Raw genomic sequence first — 18,951 nt, 5'->3', positions numbered from 1 at the left:
CCGGTAGCCAGCCTGCCAGAGCCGCTGCGGCCGCACGTGGCTTTATTTATATTGTTTCCTTAGTGGCAGCCTTGCCACGCAGGGGGCGCCGCGGTTCTGCGCGGCTTCCCCTGCTGGCCCGGGGGGTTCCCCCACGTTTTCGGGCAGGGGACCGAGGAGGTGAACTCAGCGCCCAGATTAGCACCCCTAGTGCCCCCACTTTCCTGGCTGCGGATCGAGGAAGCGACGGGAGAGGTGGAATTAATAAAAGAGGATTGAAAGTTGCGTCGCTGATTTGTGTCCCGGAGGGGAGGGAGGGAGAAAGGTGCCCGAAGCTGAGAAGGAAGGCGTCTAAATAGGCTTTATTTCTCGCTGCCAGGTATGTTCAGGCAGGGCCTGAGGTGTGTACGAATCTGAAGATTTCTCCAAACTCTAGGTTAGCCTCGTGCAAACTTGGAGGAACTAATTTTTCTTTGGCATCGTGTTGGTTTATCCTCAAAGAGATAAAAAGTGGGAAGTGGATGTAGTTGATGTTGGGGGGGCTGGTGTTCAGGCGAATGGGTTGTTTTATTTGTTTACGGTGACAAACCCCGGACTTTGTTTTTTTCCCTGGAGGAGGTAGTTTTCTGTTAGCATGAGAAAAGGATCAAAGTCAGATGTGACTGGGGAACACAATGGGCGCCATCCGGAGTTGTCCTCTCAGTGCGGGACTGTTAGGGTCGCTCGCGTCGCCCTGGGCATCCATTAGAAGTCGTCAGCCCTGGAGTGGGAACGTGACTAGTGTGTGAGGTTACCGAGGACCTGCCTTGATGAGAGACAGAGACCAATCCCGGGGGTTTGAATCTTGGATTCAAAACAGAAGGAAGATGAAACGTTCCCTCCAAACCTCTGACACTCCACTCGGCCCCAGTCAATATGCAAGACTTTATCTGGCCCTTGTATTAGCTGGTCATTGGATGCTTTATCCTGGAGGGGACCGGGCACGATATGTATGCTTAGGATAAAGTCCTTCCTCTGCTCTGTTAAAAACGTGTACTGGTTGATTAAGCAATCTCCTATCCCTATTAGACAGTAAGGACCAATTAGTCATGCATTTTTTCCAACAGTTGGCAGTTCTAAAAAAAATGAAATAAAAGTTTCCTAATCCGATTACCCACTGAGTACAAGCAGCAAGAGTAACCAACTTTTCAGTCAACTGTTTGTCCTTTAAATACCTATCTGACTGCAGAAATAAAGTAAATTGGGTCTCTTTCAAGGAGAAGAGACAGTCTTTCCTGTAAAAGAGCAGATATAATAAAAAATGCAAACTTGTAATTTGTCACAAAAGATAAACGCACTTCCCAAAGGAGTAGGTTCCAAGGGTTCCAAAAACACTTCAAGGGACGAGGAAATAAACTTGCTTGTTCACAGAGTTGGGGTTTTGCTAATGATTTCTTGTAAAATTAGACTTTTACGACTTACTCTGTTCAAGATCTTTTTGACAAGCTTGTAAAAGGAGCAAAAGACTTGTGCCCATGAGTTTTCCTGATGATTTTGAAACTCTAGCAAGAAACTTGAGAACAGAATTCTTACAAGGCATAGAAGTTATTGAAATCTTCCCTATGCTTTTAGTGTAGATATTGTAAAATGTGATTTCTCTGGTTTGTTCGAAAGGTTTGCTGACACTTAGATTGGTTTATTAAGATGTTTGTAGGTTAACTAATATAGTTTGTTAAACTTTGTTTTATTACACTCTGAATATGTGCTTTACAATTGTGGGTTAAGAAGTGATTTTGTTCTTATAATTCTTGATATGCCTTTCCCCCTTTTTCCTTATAGGAGTGTGGTGCTTTAGCGAACTGTTTTTTATAAAAGAACCACAGGATGTAACTGTCACAAGAAAGGACCCAATCGTGTTAGATTGCCAGGCTCATGGAGAAGTTCCTATTAAGGTCACATGGTTGAAAAATGGAGCAAAAGTGTCTGAAAATAAACGGATCCAGGTTCTGTCTAACGGCTCTTTATACATCAGTGAGGTGGAAGGCAAGCGAGGAGAGCAATCTGATGAAGGGTTTTATCAGTGCTTGGCAATGAACAAATATGGAGCCATTCTTAGTCAAAAAGCTCATCTTACCTTATCAAGTAAGTGTTTAAGTTCTTGATTATTTGACCCTTTTCATTGCTACATTCTGATGATTTCTTGATTCATTTGTATGCTAACCCTAAAAATCACACAAACATTAAGAAGTTTTTTGATAGCTATCAAATAGTAGCTATCAAATAAGGCATTCAGAAAAAGCTGAGAAAAAACAATTCAAATGAGTGATTGAGGAAAAAAAGTCAAAGTAGGTTTAAAACACCAAACCTATAGAAGTGGCTTTATATAAATATAAATGTTTCACACTACGAGAAGAGTTAGGTTTAAAAGTTTGGCCAGCACAACAACAGTTGTTCTCAAATCTCATCTTTTGTAAATTAGTAAGTATATTTTTAAAATCACAAGCAACTAATTTCTGCTTTGTAGCTGGCCCTTGAGTGCTAAATCTTTCTTATAGCCCAACCTTCCATTTCTCTGACTGCTTTAAGATCACCCATGTTGCTTTTAATTGTAAGAGGGCATTGGTCAGTAACTCTCAAGGCTTTGAAGTATTCCTAGTCTTTTCCTGCTGGGAGAGAAGGAGATTAAGGCCATTTCCATATTATGCCTAATGGACTTAAACCAGGTCTGCCCATTTTTTTTTTGCCAGTTGTCATAAAATTTGCTGTCTAATGATTTCCTTTATATCAACAACCCCATCCGATCAACCGTGTGTCCAGGTGAGCCACTGCTTGGCGGTTGACCTGATGGCTGGAGTGGAGTATAAAGATGGGCCTAGGATAGATAGGGAATTCCTTGCTCCCACTGAGGCTTTCCACTTCTTCAGGTGATCAAACACAGCATAGCACTCAACATTACAATAGACCATTTAAATCTTTTTCTAAAACCAACGAAACACAACTGTTTCTTTAAAATAGTTGTATAGGTATCCTAGCTACATGCTTTTGTTGATCCACAAAAGACAGATTTTTTTTTAACTGTATCTACAAATTGATCATTTACTAGATGAACAATAGGAAGAGGGAGCTCTTGAAATAAAGGCATAATCTTTAGGAAATAGTTTCTTCAAAATCTACACAGTTGAAATTCAGGAAGCTATTGGCAGGGGTTTCCTAGGTGATTGTATATGTCCCTGGCCATATTTCTGTCACCTTCAAATTCGTGCTTTATTTTCTTTGTACAATAATGACTAATTGTAGAAAATAAATTGCAAGCAAAGACATTTTTTGTATTGAAATATGTCAGAAAAGTGGGAAGTTTCCAATTCTAGCTCCCTTCCCCCCAAGAATAGCATAAACCTGAGACAATTTCAGATAAACTTCCTTTTTTTGACCATAATCATTTGTTGTTGTTAAATAGTGGTTTTTCTGTGCAATACTGTTTTCAGGATAGTGCGCTTTTTATGCTTATGTTCTATTCATTTAATTTTTGTCTAATGTAGAATTGTTTTATAGAGTTGTAATTTTTCCTTTTTGGGGGGTTTGAGGAATCTTGTGTTTTCATACCCAGGAAACGTAACTGGTATTACCTTGCTGGAGAGGGGAGGGGCAAGATGGAAAGTGAAGGGGGGGCAGATGGGCCTTGAAGAGATGAAGCATTTGTCATGACCACATGGTATATCCATGACCTCCTTGGAAGCCTGACAGAATTCTGGGGCACCCAGAAATACTTTCAAAGCACAGAGCTTTCAGATGTCATAAGTAGTCTGAATGATGTAAGAAATGTTAGTAACAGTGAAACAAATGTTAGTATTGCAGTTTTGCTATTTACATTTTTGTTATTTTTATGAAAATAAATAATAAGTATTTAGCTAGATGTGAATCATTTTGAAGGCTCTTGTGATGAAGTAGTTTTCTTATTATAAGTATGGAAAACTTTCCTGTGAAAACAATGTAGAAACCATTGCTTTGCTATTAAATATCCACTGTAGTCAGTTCATTATAGGGACCACATGGTTCATATACATACATTTTATTTAACTGAGGAGGTATTATTTTGTTAATAAATTGCATTCAGTATTACAGATTTAAAATAAATGCATAGTAGGTTTAGATTTTTCTTTACAAATATGAGATTCTGAATTCACAAAGTTAGTTCTGATGTCTAAGAAGCAATGTCCAATGATGTAGGCTCAAATGACTTTATTTTATGTTCAGGGTAAAGATGTAATACATATTAAACAGGAAGATAATAGGCATTAAGTGGACATTCTGTTTTTCTTTTCTTTTTCTTTTTTTTAAAGCTAGTTCTCTTTAGTTACTGATAGCGGCAGGGTGCAAGTATGTTCTTTTTACTTCTGGTCAGAGATTTTTGTCAGCAAGTATATCTTTTGGTTCAGAAGTGTAATAATACAGTACCTGGAAATATAAAACTTTAATCGGTGCAAGTTTTAGATTTTTAACACACTGGCAATCAAGTCTTGGTTTCTAAACTTAGGAACTAGAAGCTGAAAGTTGCACTCTAGGCAAGAATTCCATTATTCATGTGTAAATTAGGAATTCACAGGGTTAAAAGGTTAGAAACTGGCCAGGATGAGGTTTACCCTTGTGATAAAGAGCAGATGACCCTCATTCATTGGCCAAAGCTTTCATGTAGCTCTTCTGCAAAGTTAGTTATTGCCATGAATTGTTCTTGAGGAATGCAGAAATTCAAATGTGAACAGGCCTTTCCTTAAGTGTCACTATGGAGCCTTATCTCCCAAGCACATCAGAGCCTGCTTTGGGGACAAGGTTCCTCCTCAAAGGCCTGGAGGCTTTGCTTTCCTGTTGTTCATCCAAGCACAAAAGAATTTGTCTAACTTCGTTTTTCTAAGGCATCCCATTTTTAAAGGAAAATATAGGGTTAAAGTAATATTTAGTTTTTTTTTTTTTAAAGGTAATCCCTTTTGTTGATAGCCATTTTAGCTGTTTTACATTTTCATGTAATTGGAATAGAAAGGGTAGTGGTGTGGGAGGCCCTTTTTCTAGTTGTATATAGTAAGAACAGAAGATTAAACCATTTGCTATAAATTTCAATATTCTAAACTTTTGGCAAATCGAATTCTCACTTTCATGGGTGCTAAGTCTTCACTATGTAAATAATTTGATTTAAATGTTTTAGGAGTAAGAAGTAATCTATGGACATCTTGACGTTTCTTGCATTCTTAATGTTGAAGTAAGTAAGATAAATTTCATAGGAAAGCATTAGTGTGGTAAAACAGTCTTATATTTCAACAAGTTTAAATTAAGATAAGAGACATTTGAGAAAAGTAAAGAAGGAGGCGGGTTGTGTTCTGTGATGTGTAAAAGACTGGCTGTAAGCTAGTGATTGAACAGGAAGCTAGTTGTTTATTTCCTTTCCATAAAAGGTGGAAATTGAAGTCTTAGGATAGAGGGAAAGAGAACATAAAGCTGGCTTATATTTCTCAGGTTTTTCAGGACTGTTCAGTTGGGTGAAAAATAATTTTTAAGTGACATTTGTATTTAGAAGACCATAGGAATTATATAGTAACTTCATGATAGATTTTTTTTCTCCAAAAATTTGAGGTTAGTTTTGGCATCCATCAAGTTGTTGGGGGGTTGCATTTCTATAACTTGACGTAACAGTCGTTTCCTTTAAAAGGATGTTGATTCCGCCCCCCCCCCTGAAAAGAATGTTTATCACTTCAGTTTTAATTGAGATGAAACTTGAGGTTTTTTGTGTGAGATTAAATGAAAACTGTTCTGTGGTTTCTATCTTAAAGAGTAATACATAAATTATAGCTGAAAGTTGATCTTGAAATGTGAAGTTAAAATGTATTGAAAACATCTAAAGAGTCATGTTAAAAAGAAAGAGGGTGGGTGGTATATTGCAAAGAGAACGATAAGGACCATGAGACTAATAGCCTAGATTTTGAGTGTTATTAATGATCCTGGGCAAGATGTTGCTACATAGTCACTTTTTATTGAGATTTGTGGATGCTGTAAAGGACAGTATCACTTACCTCTGCAAATGTTCACTTCAAATCAAGCTGTTAACAGTTACCAGCCCTAATTCAAGAGTGCTAACACAAAAGTAAAAGTAATTTTATTTTGGGAAAATAAGAACTGAGATGTTTAGAGAGGTCAATCTGCCAACACTGTAGGTAAGGTTCAGATAACGCTGCCTGGGATCCAAGAAAAATCATCTTTAAAAAGGGGGTGTGGTTCAGAAGTACAAACTGACCATCTTAAAATTGCATCAGTTAACTTAGGGAAGTAAAAGCATATATATGAGGTTGGTGCGAAAGTAACTGGTTTAAAAGGTTAAAAATAATTGCAAAAACCGCAATTACTTTTGCACCAACATAGCTCTAGAGTCTAGAGTCTTATTTACATGACACTTGGTTCTTAGAGTCTGTCTACTTAAAAGGTTTATAAGGTACATTATAATCACTGGGTAATGGAACCAGTTTTTTCCACTTTGCACTTGATTAAGGAAGATCATTTCTCATTTTCAGAAATGTGTAACACTATCTCACTGTTTTCAAAGTTGTCGGATTTTTTTTTTTTTAACTTTTTAACAAAGCAGGATCCACTGAGGGGTAGAATTATAATTTGCTTCAAGATGTATATAAATGTGTTTGTTTATTTTGCTTCTATCCAGTCTGTTAATGGAATTTTGAAAGGGCATTTGGTATGTCCCTCTTTTGTCAATTATCTCTGATTATTCTAGAGAAAGGGCCTCACAGTTGTTTGCCCAGGGATTTGTTGTCATTGCTCCTGAATTTAACAGCTAGGCCTATTGATGAAGTCCAGAGCAATTTAAAAGAATAGCAAAAAACAAATCTTTTAATCAGAGTTTTAGGTTAAAGGAATATTTCAATTAACAAATAGATGCATTTGAGGTTACTTTTTCGAAAACACTTACATTCTTAACTACAACTTTGAGAGATATTTATATGAAAAATAATGTTGAGTCAGGCATTTTGTTGAGGATCATACTTGAATTTTAAAAACAGCTATGATTTTTGAGCATTTTAAGGGAAATCCTAAAAATTTCACCCCAAATTGAGTTTTCATTCTTAGCACTATTTTAATACTTCTGGTAGTTTGTAGTGTCCAAACTTCTTATTAAAAGATTTTTTAAACTCTTATTAAAGGATTTTTTAAACATTTAAATCTTGGTAAATAAAATAAATAAATAAATAAATAAATAAATAAATAAATAAAATAACTCTTGGTAAATAAGAGAGGAAGAAGCAGATACAGTTGTAATCATTGAATATTGGCAGTTGCTTTAATATGGTAACCTGCACAGAGCAAGCTCACAGTCAACAGTTGACAATGGTGATGTACAAAAAAGGTAAAAATGTACCAGACTAACTTCAGCGGCTGTAATTCTGAAGCTACGTGAACCGCTGTAGGGATATGTATTGCAGAGGATAAAGGCATCATCCTCACAAAGGTCTCTGACACTAATCTGACAAATACTTTCCTGACTTTTACATTCCTTGTTTTTTGTTTTTTTTTTTAACCTCTGGTTCTCAGAAATTGCTTTTGATGAGCTTTAAAAGTCAAATTCTTACAGACTGAGCAGAAGGCATGAATTAAAAATGTTTGTTTTTTCAGTTTCTGGAGGGTTTGCCCTTTCTGTGTGTGTGCGTGTGTGTGTATTTTATAAGCTGCATTTATAGTGGATTAATCAAGTGACTATTGGAGAATGCAATCATTGTTCAGGGTTCTAGTTTCAAACTTGTATCCTCATTAGGCTGAGTTCTTTGGACTGATGGAAAATAAATTATCTTATAAAAATGTACCTTAGGAAACTATAGGAAATCCTGTTTAGAACAGTGCAACAGTTTTTTAAATAATGCTGCTTCATATAGACTTTTCTAAATAAATTACATTCTTTTGGAATAGTCCTCCAAAATGGCCTTTTTATTGTTTGGTAGTCTTTTTTGTACTATGCAGAATGGATCTTCCACTCCACCAACATTTACCCCTCTCCCCCCAAAATACTAATATAATAATACGATAAAGAAAGAAAGAAAAAAAAGAAATATGTACTTCTTGTTGTGGATTGCATTTCTCAGGGTTTCTCAGCTTTGGTGCAATTTACATTTGGGGATGAATAATTCCTTGTTGTGGACGCTGTCTTGTGCAATATAGGATGGGTAATAGCATCCCTGGTCTCTACACACCAGATGCCAATAGTACGCCCTCTCAGCTGTGACAACCAAAAAATGTGGTTTGGAGGGAAAATTACCCCTGGTTGAGAACCACTGATGTTTCTGAAAGTAGTAGGAAATTTGTTTCCAAGTCATATTGGGGCCATTAGTTATTTTAACTGTTTCTGTCTTCTGCTTGCTATGTTCTCACTTTTTAGTGACAATATAGTATGTTAATTGGACACTATAGTATGTTAATTAGCATATAGATGTTCTACTTTTTTTGGTGTTAGTGCTAAAGGTATTGATTAGGGAACTATTTGCTATTTTAAAGTATTGTCAAGGAAGCCGGATAAAAAAGTGTGTTTGGGTCATTGTTTGTCTAAGTTGAAGTGATGATGTCTTTCTCTATCCCTTTTTCACATAGATGGTACATTGAAAACTATTAAGAGTTTACCCTTCTGGGGGTGGCCGGTTAGCTCAGTTGGTTAGAGCGCAGTGCTCTTAACAACAAGGTTGCCGGTTCGATCCCCACATGGGCCACTGTGAGCTGCACCTTCCACAACTAGATTGGAACAACTACTTGACTTGGAGCTGATGGGTCCTGGAAAAACACACTTAAAACAAATAAAAGTTAAACAACAAAAAGAGAATATACCTTTCTATATGTCCATTTACTTTGATTTCAGGATTTTTGGTGTTTTGGGGGAGGATATCTAGTTAAAGAGTAAATGCAAATTTCATTTAACCCTGTTTACGCAGCATCTTTTATTTTATTGATGTGATGGACACCATAGCTGAGAACGTGAGAAATCTCCATGTGTGGTAAATGCTGAAGGATGTCTTTGTAATGCTCTGCACAGAGAGAAGTAAAACTATGAGATGAACAGCCCAGAGAATAACATTTACTGTGTAGTAGGTGGTTCGTTGGGTGAATGGTTAACAGAAATCTTTTCAGCTAATTCAATGGTACCATACTCTTATTTTGGGCAGAAGCAATTTAACTTCTTGCAGATAATGAAGTAAAGATTGTAGGATCTGAGAGAGCATCATGGGGTGCATAAAGGGAAAATAATTAGACACTATAGTATGTTAATTAGAATATAGAAAGTTGCAGGCAAATTTTTGAGTGGGTATTATTGAAATATTTGTTTTAGATTACTTATGAGTAGTGGGCAGGAAGTCGTACTCTGTATCTTTCCCAAGATACCACTCTTTGTATGTGCTCCCATTTGGTTAGCTATTTATGCTAGTAAAAGTTATGATTGTTGCTACATGTTGGTGGTCACCTGTAGAGGCTAATAACCACTGGTGGCCCAACTGGCAAGTTGAGATGGATGAAGGAGGAAGCAGACTCTTTTAATGAGTGGCTCCAATGCTGGGCAAGACTGGCTGAACATTTGGTAACATATGTCCTACTCCAAAAAAAATACTTGAAATAGAACAAATCAGTTAGTTCAAAACAAAAGAGGAAAATGCACACGTTTGTGTCAAAATAGAATTTTAATGTACACGAGTTCTTGCTTGTTCTTGTTGTCATTTCATAAAGAAATTTTAATGTTGACAATTTCCAATATCTGGTCAGTATTCTTTGTACTGCTCTATTTTTTATTGAGTTGCTGGGAGTTGCAATGGCAAAGCAGAAAGGATAACAATAAGGCAGGAGAGCCAAGCATTAATTTCTTCTCCATTGCTGGTGACTTATATGACTTTAGACAAATTACTCATTCATTCTGGTACTTACTTGTCTTATCTGTAAAAATGGGTAGCTGGAAAAATAGAGGGAATGGATATTAAGCAACACAGTGCCCTTATTTTTAAAATTCTGCTACTGTAATTGTAAGTAAATGGACAATAAATGATATTTTTTATAAGACTGAATCCAATCACATTGCATTTAAGTCACTGAAAAAAAATATTTTAAAGCTTGGCCATTATTTAACTTGATACTATAAGAATTCATGCTCTTGTCTTGAACCTTAGAGGGATCTGCCTCAAGAGATGGGGAGGTCCTAAACCAGTGTGATAATTTGAACTAGTACTATTTTTAAGAGCCTAGAAAAGTAAGTTACTTTGTCTGAGACTGGACAGTTAAGGATAATTGTGCTGCTTTGAAGGTTGGCATAGTGCATGAGAGGTGTAAGTTTACAAATACGTGTCTGGTTCTGCTAATAATTAAATTATGTGCTGATGTTTATTGACTTGGTGTTTAAAAAAATAGTACTGATTTCATTTTAAGAGAGTTTTACTAAACTCTCCTGAGGATGTATTTTAATGGAGTAGATTATACTGGCTCCCCACCACCACCAGCAATTCCTATTAAGAATGATAAGGTTTAATTCCCCCCTCCCACTTTCAAACTGAATTAGCATGAGTCCCTCTGATTGGTTTTACATTAACATCAATTAAAATACTGACTCCAGAGTAGGTACATAATAAGAAAAACATGCTTTGATGTTAGTAGGCCATTTTGATATTTCTTTTTAAAAGGGAGATCACAGCTTTTCTTAGATAATTTTACCAGTTAAATGTCTTTACTGCTTTCTGAATAAAAAAAATTCACTTTTTATATGTTCAAGAAGGCCACATTTTCATGCTTTCACCTAGTAATACTTTATTGGTTTTTTTTTTTTTCTTCCCAAGTCAAGTTATTGTCCTTTCAGTCTTAGTTGTGGAGGGCGCAGCTCAGCTCCAGGTCCAGTTGCCCTTGCTAGTTGCAGGGGGCGGAGCCCACCATCCCTTGCGGGACTCGAGGAATAGAATTGGCAACCTTGTCGTTGAGAGCCCACTGGCCCATGTGGGAATTGAATCGGCAGCCTTCGGAGCTTCGGAGTTAGGAGCATGGAGCTCTAACTGCCTGAGCCTCTGGGCTAGCCCCCTAGTAATACTTTAATATGATTTTAAGTGAGGGACCAACTTCAGTAAAGCAATAATATTGCTAGAATTCTTACCAAGGAGATTATCAAAGTTATCCCAGTGATGGAATATGATTTCTTCAAAGTCTGCAAGTATCTTTACCTTAAGATTTACATTTTTAGAAATCAGCAATAATTAATAGTATGCAAGGAAGTATAAAAGAAAATCTGTGAAATTTTAACTTTGTGAAGTATGTGAAGTTTAATTTTCAGTCCACCAGATGTCAATTTGGAAGCTCTGATATTTAGGGAGAGACTTCTGCTTAGCAAATGGTACAATGAGACATTATAAGTGGATCCCCAGTTGGTCAACAGAGAAGTGACCAGTTTCTTACCATGCTAGAATTGACACCATTCTTTCTCAGGATAGAAAGAAGCTGACAATCAGAAGTTTTGCCCTGTTAAACTGTCAGAAGGGGATGACAGCTTTTTAAAATGAAATAAAAGAGAGACAAAGAAAATACATTATTATTTGCCATTGATCTTTAAGCTTTTAAATACTTGTTAAGATGCTGGTAATGAACATTTGAAGAAAGAACCTTAAGATTCCCTAAAACTAATCCTAGTCAGGAGAGAGTCTTTGCTCCCTAATTTGACTTGCAGTGTCATTCTGCCTTCCTCCTAACATGAATAAAGATCACAACTTGTAGCTTAGAAATTTCTATTTTACAAATAAGGAATATGAAGCTGGAAGAAGGTAACCGTCTTGCTTAACGACACAGCTACTAGATCTAGGATCAGAGCTCAGATTTGCCTTTTCTAGATATGAATTCACAATGCTTACATAAAAATTTCGCCCTTTGTATTGTGTGGAAATGTGTCTTTCTATATTCAAATGTATCGCATCAAATCCAGAATATAGAAAAGAGAAGGGTAACGGAACCGACATTGAAATTAAAGACACTTCTTTAATTTCTTAATATTTATTTTTAAAAATATGACTTAATTTTATCATTGTGCAACTTACCCTTTACTACTGTACTCATATAGGATTTTGCTGTTGATGTAGTAAATAGGTAATTTTGAAATAAAATTGCTAATGTGTTTCCATTTTTATCTGTCGTGTAACACTTTATGGAATTTATTTTCTTGCACATATAACCTCAATGCAGGAAGATTGCGCTCCAGTCCTTTTAGGGGCTCAGCGTTTGTTGATGTATCTGTCCAAATGGAAGTTTTCTGTAAAGCAGTGATTTTCAGTGTCTCTCCGAATAACCTGCAATGGAATGAGGCTCTTTCATAATCAAAGAAATGAATTTTAAATAAGTGGTTGAGTATGTGTCATTATTATTATGTCATGGAAAGAAGGGAATAGTGACAGCCTATGCCTAGCATGGAAATGTTTTTTATTTTTAATGACAGTTTTATTCAGATAGAATTCACATATCACAAAGTTCACCCTTTTAAAGTAGACAAGTCAGTGGCTTTTGTGCATCTATTACCACTATTTAATTCTAAAATATACCCATCACCCAAATAGAAACCCCACACATCCCAATTGTCTGCTCCCTTATCCCCTGGAACTACTCATCTAATTTCTGTTTCTATGGATTTACATATTCTGGACATATCCTAAGAAGAGAATCATAGTCATATAGTATGTGGACTTTTGTGTCTGACTTCTTTCACTTAGCATAATATTTTCAAGCTTCATCCATGTTGTAACATGTATCAGTACTGTGTTGCTTTTTATGGCTGAATAAGATTTCATTGTGTGATACCACATTTTATTTATCTAGTCATCTGTTTATGGACACTTGGATTGTTTCCATCTTTTGGCTATTGTGAATAATTCTGCAATGAACATCGGCATACAAGTACTATCTGTTTGAGTCCCTGTTTTCAATTCTTTTGAGTGTATACTTAGGAGTAGAATTGCTAGGTCATATGGTAATTCTACATTTAGCCTTTTAAGGAGCCACCAAACTGTTTTCTTAGGTGGCTGCACCATTTTATGGTGCCACTGGCAATATTCAAGGGCTTCAACTTTTCTGCATCTTCACAAACACTTGTTGTTCCCCTCCCCCCCAAAAAAAACCCAAACTACATAGTAGGTGTGAAATGCTATTTCGCGGTTTTGATGTGTGTTTCCCTATGACTAATGCTGTTGACATCTTTTCATGTGTTTCTTGGCCATTTGTATAGTTTCTTTAGAGAAATATATATTCAAATTCTTTGCCCATGTTTTAAAAACATTGGGTTGTTGATCTTTTTGTGGTTGAGTTATAGGAGTTATGCGTGTATTCTGGATATTAAACCCTTATTAGTTTTATGATTTACAAATCTTTTACCCAATTCTGTATTTTGTCATTTCACTTTCTTGATAATATTCTTTGATGCACAAAAGTTTTTAATTTTAATGAAGTCCAATTTACTTTTTCTTTGTCCTTTTGGTGTCAGATATAAGAATCCATTACCAAATCAAAAGGTAGGAGTCGAGCTTCACACTGTTGCATGTGGAAGTTCAGTTGTTCCAGCACCATTGAGACTATTCTTCCCCCATTGAATGGACTTGACACCCTTGTTGAAATTGATTGGCCATAGCTATATGAGGGTTTATTTTTGGTTTCTCGATTCTATTCCATCAGGCTATTTGTTTGCCTTTATGCCAGTACCATACTGTTTGATTGTTGTAGTGTTCTAGTATGTTTTTAAATCGGGAAATGTGCATCCTTCAACTTTGCTCTTTCTTAAGACTGTTTTGGCTATTCATGGCCCCTTGTAATTCCATTTGAAATTTAGGATTGGCATTTCCATTTCTATATAAAAGAATGTTGGAATTTTAATATGGATTGCATGAATCTGTAGATGGCTTTGGGTAGTGTTGATATATTAATAATATTAAGTCTTCTAATCCACAAACAGTGTATCTTTCCATTTATTTAGGAAATTCATGCATAATTTAGAGCTATAGAGGGTGTAGCTCACTGGCCCATGTGGGAATCGAACCGGCGACCTCTGCGTTAGGAGCACGGTGCTCCAACCACCTCAACCACTGGGCTGGCCCCTGCTAGATCATTTTTAAAAATCCATTCTGCCAGCCTTTCCCTTTTGATGGAGACTTTTATCCATTTACATTTAATGTAATTACTAATAATGAAGAATTTCTACCATTTTGCTGTTATCTTCTGTATGTCTTGTACCTTTTTTATCCCTCATTTTCTCCACTCCCGCATTCTTTTGTGTTAAGTTGATATTTTGTAGTGAACCATTTTGACTACCTTCACATTTCCTTTTGTGTATAATTTTTAGATAGTTCTTTGTGGTTAGCACAGAAGTTACACTTAACATTTATAACAATCTAGTTAATATTGATGCCAAATTGACTTCAATATCATGCAAAACTCTGCTCCTGTGCAGCTCATTCTCTCCTTTTATATTACTGTGATGAACTATATATTTATGCATTGTGTGCTTCATAATAAAGATTTATAATTAATTTTATGCATCTGTCTTTTAAATTATGTAGGAAATAAAAAGTGGTGGTACAACCCAAAAATAAAATAATACTGAATTTAATATTAGCCTATTTAGTTACATTTACTGGAAGAGTTTTATTTCTTCATATGGCTTTGAGTTACTATCCAGTGTCCTTTCATTTCAACCTGAAGGAGTCCCTTTAGCATTTCTTGTAGGGCAGGTCTAGTGGTGATGAGCTGCCTTAGCTTTTGTTTATCTGGGAATGTCTTAAGTTCTGCCTCATTTCTGAAGGACAGTTTTACTGGATATAGAATTCTTGGTTTATAGTTTTCTAAGTTACTTTAAATATGTTATTCTACTATCTTCTGGTCTTCATGGTCTCTGATGAGAAATAAGCTGTTAATCTTATTGAGAAATAAGTATGTGACAAATCGCTTCTCTCTTGCTGTTTTCAAGATTCTCTCTTTGCCTTTGCCTTGCAACAGTTTGATTATAAATCTACTTCTGTGTGGATCTCTTTTAAATTATCCTGCTTGGATTTCGTTGAACTTCTTGGGTATGTATATTAATTTTTTCATCAAATTTGGACAGTTTTCAGCCATTATTTCTTCAAATATTCTTTATGCCCCATTCTTTCTCTCTACTCTTTCTGGAACTCCCATAATGTGTATGGTGGTCTGTTCATTGGTGTTCCACATGTCTCTTAGGCTCTGTTCACCAATCCTTTTTAATTGATTCCCAAATTATTGCATTCTTTTCTTATGGCATTTTAAAACATTTTAAAACCTTATCTTACAGTTTCCTTCAACTGTACTGTTATCCCAAGTTCTTGAGGTGCCAGCCTCCTCCTCCTCTTCTGTGTCTGGTGATTTTTTCCTTATGAGCTCATCTTTAGTAAGGCTTAATATATCCTGTATTTTGGAAGTGTTTGCTTCTATTTGGTACCCCAAAGTTTCATGGACTAATTTGGAGGTAATTCTTGGCTGCTCTATATTAGTTGTATAAATTTAGAATCTACACAAGTGTGTTTTATAGGCCAGTGGTTTATGTTGTCATGGGAAACATTTCTTCTCATTTAGAATATAGCCTCCTTGTTGCTCATCTTGCTGGTGCGTGAGTTTTTCTACTGATCTTTCTCCAAGGGCTTCCAGGAGCCCAGCTCCAGGTTTCAGTTAACTATGTTGTGATGGAACAAAACTACATCTTTTTCCCAGAAGTCTATAGTCATCTCTGGGCCATTGTGGTATCAGGCTAAAGTTTACTGCTCTGACCTTGTCCTTAAAATTTTGTTAGTGGTAGTGATGTTGTTTTGAGTATGTTCTGTACAACATTTCTGTTTTTAGTGGGAGAGAGCATCTGTGTTTACTCAGTCTACCATTTTGCAGGAACTGAAATATGGGTGGAGTCTTGAAGAATCACTTACCTCAGAAACTACATGCCTGAGCTTTGCAGACTTAGTTCTTAACTTTCTAACTTCACTTCTCTGTGTAATCCTGGCTCTCTTCATTTTAGTCTTCAGCATCTCTCCCAAATACTTTTCTCTTTCCTCATTGTCTCAGCTCAGTGCTAGTTAATGGAATTTCTCATTGACTTTGACTGATAGTCCCTTATACTGCCAGAGTGCCCAAGAAAATGCTTAGCACATTGTAGAGACTAAAATACTTACTGGCTTATTGAGAATTCTGTGTTTAGGCCTATTTCTGATGTAGTGCTGTCATTCATTCCCCTCCCCCCACAAAAAAATTTTACTTAAAGCCTACTCTGTTAGGTCCTGAGAATGCCACAGTTAATAAAAACAGTCCCTGACCACAATGATAGGTTAATGAGAGGAAGGAATTCATAAATAAGCAATTATTAAAGCAGTGTCATTATGCAATAGTAGAGTGTACTCCTGGTAGAGTTGCATATATAATACTGTTTTTCTCAACTTTTTATATTGAAAACTTTCAGATTTACAGAAAAGTGGAAGCTTAGTGTAATGAACACCTGAATAACTTTCACCTGGATTCCCAGCTGTTAATTAACATTTTGTTATATTTTCTATGTCCTCTCTGTCAAAAAATGTAAGTTACAGACATCATGACACTTTGTCTTTAAATAGTTCCTCATGCATATCCAGGTCTGGGATGGGGACAGTGGGTGCTTAGGGAGAGATCCTTGTGGAAGTGATGCTTGAGCTGAATTTTAAAGAAAAACTAGATTTTAGTTAGATGAGGTAGATGGATAGTCCAGTAAGGTATAGTAGTAAGAAACTACGTGATACGTATGGAATAATAAGCTGTTTGGTATTGTTAGAGAGCAAATTTCAAGGAAATGGTGGCCAGAAATGGAGTTGAAGATATGGGCAGGATTCACTTAAGGAAATACTCACTGTATAGCATTTGCTGCATTAAGAAACCTGGAATTGAAGCTGTGAGTGAGGAGGAGCTGCAAGGGATTGGAGTGGCCAGTTTGTGTTGGAGACTGATCCACTGGAGTGTGTAAGAACAGAAGAGAGGTGAACAGGAAGGGAGGCAAGATGGAGGCTGTGTCAGCATGATGGTGAGAGCTCCTGCGAGCCTGGACTAGAACACTGGTAAGGGAATGAAGGGAAGACAGATTTTAGGGGATAATTATGATTAAAAATAGGCTCTATTTGTTAGATGTGGGGAATAAAGGAAAGGGAGAAGTTCAGGATAATGTCAGTATTTCTTGTTTGGGTGACTTGGTGAATGGTGGTGCCACCAACTGAAATAGAGAACGCAGGAGGAGGAGCTAACAGAAGAAACAAGGGTATGAATTTGGCTTGGGAAATGTTCATTTAAGGTGTCTGTGAGATGTCGAGGTGGAGCTGTCTAGCAGGTGGTCCGAGAGAGCAGTTGGAAGTTAGAAAGGGCATCACTGAAGGTACCAAATTGAGTATCACCAGGACCGACTTTGGCGAAGTTTAAGTAGGTATTTTTTGAGCGGGATGAGTGTACACTGCAAGAAGAGAGGGCAAACAACAGAGACAAAACACAATTGTCAGGAAGGTAGGTGGAAAACCAGGAGAGTACAAAATCACAGAAGCCAAGGGACGAGCTGCAAACAGTTCATGAAACAATATCAGATGCAACAAAGAGTTTCAATAAAACGAGATTTGAAAAATGTTCTGTGTACCAGGCAATTAACAGGTCCTTAAAGTCTTAGAGCAGTTTCAGTAGAATGAAAACAAGCATAGTTTTTAGGGACACTGAATTTTGCTTAAAACTTAGCAGTGGGGTAATTTCCCATTGTTTTAAGATTGTCCAACATTGTTTTCAAATATAAATAATACTATTATGCTGTGATTTAGCAAAATAATACCACTTCATATGTTCCTAAAACTTTTATCAATGCCATAGTTATTATAAGAAAATTTAGTTACTGAACTAGTGTAAATGTTTACATTGCTATTTATTTTATCTGAAATAACTGTTAAATATACACAGTTCTGTCTTGAGAAACATGCTCTTTTAAAATAACAATCATTAGGTATATGAAATCATTAAAAGGCATTCATCATTGGGTTATTAAAGTTCTCTATGCTATCCACTAAACTGATGTTTCCTCAAGATACACATTTCTAAACTTTTAGCCTATTTTGTGTCTTCAACTTGAGAAGGAAATCTCGATGTTTAAACAAACTTCCCTGTTCTTTATCTTCTAATATCATCTTTGCAAATAAGGTTGATGTGGTATGACAGATGCAACAATTTCTCATCAATCTGTAAATATTTGAAATATTTTAGTAAAATCAGTTAAGACAAGGAAAACAATCAATCTCCCAACCGCTATTTTTGGTCTTATTGCTTTTCTAAGCAATTCAATTATTCAATTTTAATAAGCCACCCAACTCAGATAGTGGTTAAAATCATGTAAGTTTATGAAACTAATTATATATGTGTATGTGTATAAAATTATTTATGAAAAGTAATTTGAGTCTTAAGAGGCCTAGCCTTATAAACTTGGTAACCTATCCATAATATTTAAGAAGGTCAAATGAAAATATTCCGTTAAAAGTGTGCATGGATTTTTACAAAGTGTTTTTCTTTTAAGAAAAATAGAGATTTATGTTAACTTTGAAATGCTGGATACTTTTCATATGTGATAGTGAAAATTATGAAAAAAATATAAAACATAAAATATAAAATTATGAAAAAAATAAAACAGGAACAAAACTTTCATCTTAATGAAATAGCACCATAGGTGTCATTAACAAGAAAAGGACATTTGGCTTTTCCAACATGTTGTGTCCCACTACATAATAGTTTACTAGATTAAATTAAATTATTGATTTCTGCTCCATTACTGACATACATTTATGAGCAGTTTCTTTGGCACAGAGCACAATGTCAAAGGTCATAACTTCTTTCTTTGGAAGAATAAAAGCTTTCAGATGGCAAATCCCAGAAACCTTCATTGTGGCCTTTTGCTTTTCCTCTCTTGCATAGAAT

The 18,951-nt window shown here is 36.0% G+C and overlaps 1 protein-coding gene across 1 annotated transcript in view; it reads left to right on the top strand.

Moving 5' to 3' along the window:
• Window positions 1-653: 653 nt before the first annotated feature.
• The window catches only part of PRTG (protogenin), a gene marked incomplete at its 5' end in the record, with an annotated part of 112,302 nt that continues 94,004 nt past the window's right edge, over window positions 654-18,951 (top strand). Inside the window, 2 exons of the mRNA XM_081048967.1 lie at window positions 654-759; window positions 1,798-2,100. Of these exons, the coding sequence (XP_080905093.1) occupies window positions 654-759; window positions 1,798-2,100 (409 nt within the window). The remainder of the gene's footprint in view (window positions 760-1,797; window positions 2,101-18,951) is intronic.

This window comes from Rhinolophus hipposideros (assembly GCF_964194185.1).
Source record: "Rhinolophus hipposideros genome assembly, chromosome: 5".
Classification (NCBI taxonomy): domain Eukaryota; kingdom Metazoa; phylum Chordata; class Mammalia; order Chiroptera; family Rhinolophidae; genus Rhinolophus; species Rhinolophus hipposideros.
This window is presented reverse-complemented; position numbering and strand designations above follow the sequence as displayed.